Here is a 9308-nt window from a genome sequence, read left to right as displayed (position 1 = left end):
GAAACATTTGGTCCTCTTCGATCCCAGGCGTTTGTGGTACACGTGTGTCAAACTATGCTTGGCACTTCTCTGCGTGTCTAATGTTCAATATGCAACACAAATCTGAAATAAATTCACCCAATAAATCAAGATGTATTACTTGCTAGTTGAATAAGATGTAAAGCATGAACGTGTGTACTCCCTCTGCTTTTGTGTTGTTGTTGTTTTTCCAATTTATTTCCCCCTTTTGTTCTCTTATCCACCTAAACCATAACCCCATCCGACAACTGCAAACATGCATATCAAACTGAATATTTTTAGAGTGCTTTCGTTCCGTTTGAATTCCATCTTCTGACTTTGTGGATCCCTTAGTGGGCGCATATACCTATTGTTTTTCTTCTTAATATCTTGGTTTTAAACTTTTGAGCCTTACCATGTTGGGAATAATAATATTCATACAAATATCAATTAAATAATATCACAAGCATCATAAAGTAACAATATTAACAATAAAAGTGTGTCATTATCCAACACACATTATAAACTAATGCAGTCCGTAATTCTGGAAACGTAAGGCTTAAATACATTTTACTGGCATGTTTTTATTCCCCAAAAAAGGTTCTATTACGTGCAATATACTGCGATATTGGAATTTGATTAATGAGTTCTGCAGAGGAGTGACGTGTTCTAACTGCATAAATACGCATGATACTGAAAGTATTCATCAACTAACTTCAGTTGCTGATCTGCTGCGGAACTCTGGTGAGTAACTTCAACAATTCCTCTTTCAATTATTTGATATTTTTGTCATCCAGATAACTTTCTTACTTCTTGTGTTCTTTTCTATTCCATGTTACTGTACTTAGCATATATGAGATGCTCGTGCTTTAGCTTTTTACTCAGGTATCATTGTGGAGCTGGTTGTAACTCTTACACCTATTTTTCAAAGTATTTCACTTGCTTTTACTTTTTTCTTGGTTTTGTCAAAATCAACTGTGTTATGTTTTATTTTTTATTTTATCAAAATTTTACTTTTTCTGGTTTGAACACAATAGACGATGTTCGGAAATAACTCTGTCGGGGTTGAATATGTTGCAAAAGAGTATATAATCTTAATTTCAGTGAGTCGAACTGAAACAAAGAATGTCGTTTTCGATGCTGAATGTGGGACAGAAAAAACAACACTAGATACTTGAAATGTCAAACTGTAACAGAATTATATCATGCAACTGAAGGGTTGATTTTTTGTGTGAGGTATGAAATCGGCGTTCCATTGTGTGTTGAAGCCATCGCAATTTTGGTTTTACTAAAAATACAATTCATCCTCAAAAACCATGTTACATTTGTGTATTGGACACCAAGTCATAGAGACAAAAAAATGTCAGTTCTTTTCTGCTAATACAATCCTTCATTCGCTCGGCTTCCTGACGAGTGGGCGTAAACTGATTCTATCAAGATAAGTTTTGTGTGAATATTTGTTTGTCTGTTCACTTAAAAGACGAAATATCTGTGAATGTATTGTTTTGTCAATAACAAACGTTCCAACAACCTACCTTTCTTGTTTTTTGATTCTGAATTTTGGAACGTTGGCAGTCTCTTTGTTTTTTGGATTTGCTGATGCCAGTCAAATTGATTTTTATTTGGTTACAGTTTGTATCCAGCATTACCTATTTATAGATGTGTTGAAAACCAGTACCTTCTCATGCCTAGCGTTCTTAGCTGAGGACAGTAGATATTTCTACTCTTAAAGTGTGAAAAAATAACTCTCGACAAAAATGTACTTTGTATGCATTTACTGTACCCAATGGAAGGTACTTACATAAACAACAGAAATAGACAATTTAGTCATATTATACGGTTAAAAGTGTCATTCCTTTAATTGATTCACGCTAATATTTAAAAAATAAGAAGTTCAGTTTGTCTTGTTTATTTTTAGAGTGATAAACAAAAAACGGTCCCGATCTGACTGCTATGACCTCAAATCAGTCTTTGGTGGTTAGATAAGTCACATGATGCACTAATATTGTTACTTACAATGATGAAAATTACCCTTTTATTTGCTGTCCTCAGAACGTTGCCATCATGCTGAAACTCATTCTTCTCGCTATGGTCTTTGTGGCCGTTGGTAAGTTAGCCGTCTGAGTGTGTGTGTGTGTGTGTGTGTGTGTGTGTGTGTGTGTGTGTGTGTGTGCCGCGGTGTGTGTGTGTAATCTTAAATAGGTGACATTCAATAGTTTGAAGAATGTTGTTAACATTGTTAACTCAAAAAGAAATTCTGATCGAAACTTTGTTTGTATTGTTTCCTTTTTAAATACAAGTGGTTCCATTTTGTTCTCTCTCTGTAAATTCAAGATTAGCAAGATATCCACGTAAAGTAATGAAAATCAAGTTTATTTACAACGTAAAATGAAAATATAACACGACCGACACAAATAATGAAATACTGTGAGGGAGGGGGGGGGGGGGAGGGGAGGGGGGGGGGGAAGAACCAGTGTTCGGTATAACTTTTGAACCAGCTTCTATAGAGTTGGTTTCAGGTGATAATTCTCAATCAGTATGTTCACACGTTTTAATAATACAGTCGTCGCAAAAGCGGTCAGGAGAGAAATCCTTAGTTCGGCCACATTGTGAACCAGACTCTATATAGAACACTAGTTTATGATAATAATAATGAGGATGCCTATAATTATGGCAATAATCATAACATAAGCGACTCACAAAAACGTACACAAATAGATATGTCTGTACACAATACCAAATCAAATTGTTCTATACATCGAAATAAACTATTACAATTTACAACCTTCTCAACACACATACATGAATTTCAAAATACAAAGCACTAGCACACACGTTAAAAGATTCATGATACATATAGCTCAACCACTATCGCTTCCTGATGATTCTCACTACAGGGGACTCCCCCTTTACAGACCTCTCACTGTCTGAGAAAATCAGGTCTTTAAAAGGATAGTTAGTTAACTGTTGCTTTTTGGGTCCAGCGGACCATCTAGGCCAAATCAGGACCCCCTTTAAAAGGATAGTTAGCTAGTTAACTGTTGCTTTTTGGGTCCAGCGGACCATCTAGGCCAAATTAGGACCCCCTTTAAAAGGATAGTTAGTTAGTTAACTGTTGCTTTCTGGGTCCAGCGGACCATCTAGGCCAAATCAGGACCCCCTTTAAAAGGATAGTTAGGTAGTTAACTGTTGCTTTTTGGGTCCAGCGGACCATCTAGGTCAAATCAGGACCCCCTTTAAAAGGATGCAGTCCTAAAATGGGGGTACATTTACAGAGGTTATGAACAGACAATCTGAGAGAACAGTTTCTTAAAAGGTAGGAAGTCTTAAATGATGGCGTCTTAAAAGGGGGCTTCCACTCTACAACGTTTTACGTGATTGCAAAATTCCAGTGCACGCGGACACCCACACGTGCCTCCTGAGAAAGGGCAAGAAGCTGCGCACCTTCGGCAACACCAAGGAGCGAGTAAAGATCCCCTGTAAGTATCACGCCATCAGCGCCACCAGGTGCGGTAACTACAAGGTCACCGTCACCCCTGGCAACGCCATCGAGGCGGACAAGAACAAGCGCTACATCGTGAAGACCATGTATGTGGGAGTGGAGAGAATCAGCGACGGCATGAAGTTTGAGGGACGCAGCGACCTCCATATTGCTCAGAAGGTGGGTACTGCTTCTTTTGTCGTGCAGCATCAGTCCCAGTTCTGTTTATGTAAACAAAAAGGTGTTAGTGTTACTCTTTCCTTCTCACACCTACCTTAGTTGTTTCCGTTTTTGCATCTATTGTGTCGGTCCGAGATGGACCTCAACCTTTGTCCATCATGTGTCGATAACGTTCGTATAACTGCTTTTCCAAAACAATTAAACTCGTTATTATATCCCAAGACCAGTTCAGACTAAAAGATACGTAAATATAGCAGTTTGGTCCTGGTTCTCGAGTGTTCAAGTGTACAAAACAAGATACGCAACAGACAATTATTGTGTTTCTTCTGTCGCTGGGTTTCAGTTCCTGGATGGAGTGAAGCCGGCACCTTTCAACAAGAAGGACGGAGCATTGAACATCACTGATGTGTTCGACTTCGGACCTACCACGGAGGACGATAAGGTCACTCTTGCCGCCAAGGACGGAAGCTTCAATATCACCTTCGGACTGTACAAAGCTGGTAGCACGTGGCACAGGAAGTCTGGCTTCCAGTTTGACTGCTACAGCGCTGACTTCGAGCCCACTGACTATCCGGATCAGCTCTGCGGTAAGTGTTTATTTGTTTGTTTGTTTAAAAAACAAAGGGTCGTAAGCGCTCTTGAAACAGACAGCAACAGTGATTGGGAATTATCGGAAACCAGTCTCCTGGCACCTGGGAGAATAATAATAATAATAATTGTCAGTAAGTACTGGGGTCACATGACTGATGTGAACCAGTTGATTGGCTAATGGCGATGCGCTAAAACTGTTAGCGCACTCCAAGAGTGCGCTAACTTTTCCACAAAGCGTATTCTTCCGCCCTTTGCCTAAGCGAGACTGTACTCTCATCTTCAGAATTAATTAATGACATATAGCTTATATTCTCCACAATACCAAATGACCATAAATTTCCTGCTTCTCAATTAAAGCAGAAGTGGGTTTTTTTCTGACAGATTGCATGTGCCTGTGCCACAGTGCCACTGATCTAAAAATAGAAGCCGCTGCGTCTCATTTCATTTTCGACTTGCATAGATTCTTCTTATATGCCGTGTTAGTGGCATGTAGTTTATTATCCACATTACCAAATAATGAGTTAGTATACAATTCCCAGCGGCTAACAGAAAACACAAGTGTTATTCCGATAATGTACCAGCTAGACCAGCTTTTGGAAGTCGACTGACTCGATCGACTCTGTCATACGTAGCAGACTACACTGAAATACGACTGCATCAGTTCAGTAAATGAATGGTTTCCGAATTATTATTTCAAGGCAATCGGAATCGAAAACATGTAGGGTTCAGAACGTTCTTACCATGTATAAGACTTATTACCAGCCTGCCTCATGGTGCAGACTCAGTTGAACGTGACGAGCAATTTTTGTTTTTGAAATGAGACTGCAGTGGTTCGATTGCCATAGCCTAGCAGACGACATAAACCCCGCTCAGCGAATTAACATGTTGGGAAAATGTGAACGATAAAACTATGGGGATATATGTAGGGTTCAGAGCATTCTTACCGTTCATATTTAGTACCAGACTCCCCGATGAGTAAAGATACAACACGAGAAACATGCCACATTTATTTTGAAAATGTGCTAACCGTCGACCTTGGGGGTAGTCAATTCAAGGGGAGTCACTCTGCACAGTCAATCCGTCGAAGCTCGACTGGATGTTTCGAATCGCAAATAACGAAGAGCACAGTCCTTTCTCCGAGTTCAAATAAAAGATCATCACTGTTTAGCTTAACGCTACACTGGAATTTACCAACGGAAATTAAAACAAGAGTTTGCGTGTGACGAAAGCACGACACACTTGAGACAGCCCACACAAAAGTAGATCTTACACGACCTGCCCACACAGTTATGCCTATCCAAATGCGCGTAGCAAAATGTGCGTTTTGAATCTTCTTTTTTCTCTGGCGGTACTGACAATATCGTTATTGAAACAATCCCAGTGCACTAAGGGATTTATAGAGCAAATCTCGAAAATAATTATTGAACTCAGCGCTATGCGCTTCGTTCAATAATGAATTTTCTCGATTTGCTCTATAACTCCCTTAGTGCACTGGGATGTCTCAATAACTTAAACAATAATAATAATAATAATAATTGTCAGTAAGTACTGGTGTCACATGACTGATGTGAAACAGTTGATTGGCTAACTTTTTCAGAGAGCGTATTCTTACGCCCTTTGCCACAGCGAGACTGTGCCCCTTCTCTCGATTTGAGAAGATTCTTCTCATTCTAGTGACAGTACCTTATCAGCTCCACATTACCAAATGATGCTTGACCCTAAATTTCCCGCGGCTAAAAGCAGAAGTGGTTTTTTTCTGACAGATTTCATGCGCCTCTGCCACAGTGAATCTGTGCCTTTTCTTTTGACTTGCGAAGATTCTTCTCAGCCGCTGTGTTGGTGGCATTTAGCTTATCGTCTCCACATTATGCCAAAAAAAAAAAGGTCTGTTTACGGTAACATAGGCCAAAAAAATAGGGTCGGTAGGTCGGGATGTTTTTATTTTTTTTAATTTTTTTTTCTCCAAAAAACCATATTTTTACGTTATTTTGCAAAAAAACCAAAAGATTTTTTTTTTCTCCAAATGCCAAAAAAAAGTCTAGGGTCGCGCGAAAAAAATAGGGTCGGTCGGGTTACCGTAAACAGACCTATTTTTTTTTTGGCCTTAGCAAACAATGATGCTTGACCCTAAAATTTCCCGAATCTTTTAAGTAGCCTGTCCTTCGTTATCTCTTGCTGTATCCTCAACATACCATTTAGGCCAAACAAAAATATATGTTGGTTTAGAGTAACGTGTCCCAAAAACATAGGGTCGGCTTTTTTTAATATTTTAATTTTTTTTTTTTAATTTAGTCGATTTTTAAGGAGGTTACTTCCCTTAGTCTAGGTATGGTTCGCAAAATGTGCCAACAGTTTTTTTGCTTTTTTTGAGAAATGAATTTGTTTTGTTAGGGTCCGTTGGGTTACCCTAAACCAACATATATATTTTTGTTTGGCCTCAAGCAGCCAGTCCTTAATTCATTTTCTCTAACGGTATCCTCAAGATTTGAAAGTTCTCTAACCCATCTTTTTTGCAGGTCACTCTTCCAGTTTTGGCATGCGCCTACGTCGGTTGAGAACTACATGTATGTGTATTGGATATTTTATTTTCAGGAAACGGAACGAAGCACGAGGCAGCCACCTTCAAGGCTGACAACGGATTCCAAGACAGGCGACAGGCAACGACCTTTTACAACGTGTTCATGAACCAGGGACTCGCTCAGACGTAAGTCAACCAGTTCCACTACTGCTCAGTCTTTGACAAGATCCGTTAAGGGCAGATACTGTGGAGCAAATTGTCGTGGTCCTATAATAATAATAATAATAATAAATGAGCATTTATATAGCGCAACATCATAACTTTACAATTATGCTCTGGTATGAGATTTGTAGGAACAAAGCAGAAACAGGCGGCATGGAGAGATGATGTGGTTTGGTCCACATTCTTACCCATAATCCCTTATCTACGTATAACGTTATGGATCTTGCACATTGGCGGTTGTATACACATTTCAATGACGTCATAACATTACACAACTCTCTCCAAAATCACGATATTTTAATTATTTTGGTATCGGGGAGAAAGCAGCCCGAATTTCCATGAGGGTAACCTCACTGGACTGTAAATCTTATCCAATCCATCCAATCCAATTTTGCCTTATTTTTATTGAAGAAAGTCGGTTTTATCAAAGGAAAAATGTCCTTTGTCAGTGTGCAGGGATTTCTGTCTGAAACTCGTCTGAAACCTGCGTACTGAGGCGGGGTTTAACTTTGAACATTAGCCATGTAGTATTCTCTATATATTATTACACAAATAGTTGCATCACTTTGTCTTTCAGCGACTCTGACTGCAAGACGACAGCCGATACGATGGCCAAGAAGTGTGACGGCTTTGAGTACGAGGCGGCTCAGAAGTGCTGGAAGATTGTGGGCAGGAAGAGGTTCCACAAGTGTGTCACCAGGAACCTGGAGAAACCCGAGAGTGCTATGAGGGTCAGTGTGTTTAAATTCTTCTTGGATCCAAACCTAAAAATAACTTTCTAAGAAGTAAAATGTTTATCATAGAAATACATAATCTTGAAGCGTACATACGTGGAAGAAGTAAAAATCGAAACTGAAAAACAAATGACAAAAATAGTATTCGACCTTGTCACTCGTTGACTAATTTGGCGCTCAATTTCTCCCTCCCTCTCTCCCTCCCTCCCTCTCTGTCTTTCCCTATCTTTAACCCTCTCTCCCCCTCTCTCTCTCTCTCCCTCCCTCTCTCTCTCCCTCCCTCCCTTCCTTTCTCTCTCTCTCTCTCCCTCCCTCTCTCTCTTTCCCTATCTTTAACCCTCTCTCCCTATCTCTCTCCCTCCCCCTCTCTCTCTCTCCCTCCCCCTCCCTCTCTCTCCCCCTCTCTCTCTCCCTCTCTCTCTCTCCCTCCCTCTCTCTCTCTGCCTCTCTCTCTCCCTCTCTCTCTCTCCCTCTCTCTCCCTCTCTCTCTTTCCCTCTCTCATTCTCCTCGACAACTCAAGAAATCTTTGATCAAAAGAAAGTGTGCCGGATAGCCAAGTTGAGTGCCTCAAATGGCATCCACAGTTTGAACTGAAACATACAGGCTTGAATGCTGTAGTTGGGGTACACACGTTGTTGCACAATTTGTTTTGCGCTTATGGTGTTGTATTGTATTGTATTTTATTGTATTATATTTTATTGTATTGTAGTGTAGTGTAGTGTAATGCGTTTTATCAAACATACATCATTAAGAATTGGGTTCAACCCAAATTTAAAGCAAACTTTAATGGCAAAAGCCTTCTGCTCTTTCACATACACAATACGATCATACATACATTCTTCCTCACGCCCATACATCAGAGGTAAAATAACCATAACATTAAAAACATATTTGATCAGCAGTCACAAGTAACGTGACTGCTGAGACCTAAAAGGAAACAACTTTGATCATTTCTAATGATCACTATTGTATTGTATTGTATTGTATTGTATTGTATTGTATTGTATTGTATTGTATTGTATTGTATTGTATTGTAATGTATTGTATTGTATTGTATTGTATTGTAGTGCATTGTAATGTATTGCATTATATTGTATTGTATTGTATTGTATTGTATTGTCTCTTCCAGCATTGCGTAGAGTACGTGTGCAGTAACTACACTGACCCCAACTCATGCCACGCTCTGTCCGACGAGATGGACGGATGTTCCAACTTGGTTGGTGTTTCCGAAAAGGTCAGGGACCACTGTGCCCCCGATCTTACCATCAGGTTTTAGACGAAGACACGAAAACTGTCGATGGACTGAATGGTATCGCACGTGATCAACGTGGATCATTTATATTATCTTGACGTTGTGTACGCACACACTGATGTGCGAGGTCTTTCAATAAAGCTTCAACCTACGTCAGATTAATGTGTTTATGAGTGGAGTGTTGCTTGCTTGTGTTCTCTGTGTCCTTTTCTGTCTGTGACTGTTTTTCTGTCTGTCTCTCTTGCACACACACACATGCGCGTGTGCCCAAACACACACACACACACACACACACACACACACACACACACACGCACGCACGTACAAACGTA

General features: G+C 39.8%; 1 protein-coding gene across 1 annotated transcript; it reads left to right on the top strand.

Annotated features, from left to right (window-relative positions):
* Nucleotides 1-645: 645 nt before the first annotated feature.
* On the top strand, nucleotides 646-9134 carry LOC138963209 (uncharacterized). Its single transcript, XM_070335260.1, has 7 exons — nucleotides 646-741; nucleotides 2050-2104; nucleotides 3390-3658; nucleotides 4002-4245; nucleotides 6842-6953; nucleotides 7567-7720; nucleotides 8854-9134. Exons 2-7 carry the CDS (start codon nucleotides 2062-2064, stop codon nucleotides 8998-9000), a joined length of 969 nt encoding a protein of 322 aa, XP_070191361.1. The 5' UTR covers nucleotides 646-741; nucleotides 2050-2061; the 3' UTR covers nucleotides 9001-9134.
* The last annotated feature ends 174 nt before the right edge of the window (nucleotides 9135-9308 follow it).

The sequence above is a fragment of the Littorina saxatilis genome, linkage group LG3 (genome assembly GCF_037325665.1).
Source record: "Littorina saxatilis isolate snail1 linkage group LG3, US_GU_Lsax_2.0, whole genome shotgun sequence".
In the NCBI taxonomy this organism is placed as follows: domain Eukaryota; kingdom Metazoa; phylum Mollusca; class Gastropoda; order Littorinimorpha; family Littorinidae; genus Littorina; species Littorina saxatilis.
This window is presented reverse-complemented; position numbering and strand designations above follow the sequence as displayed.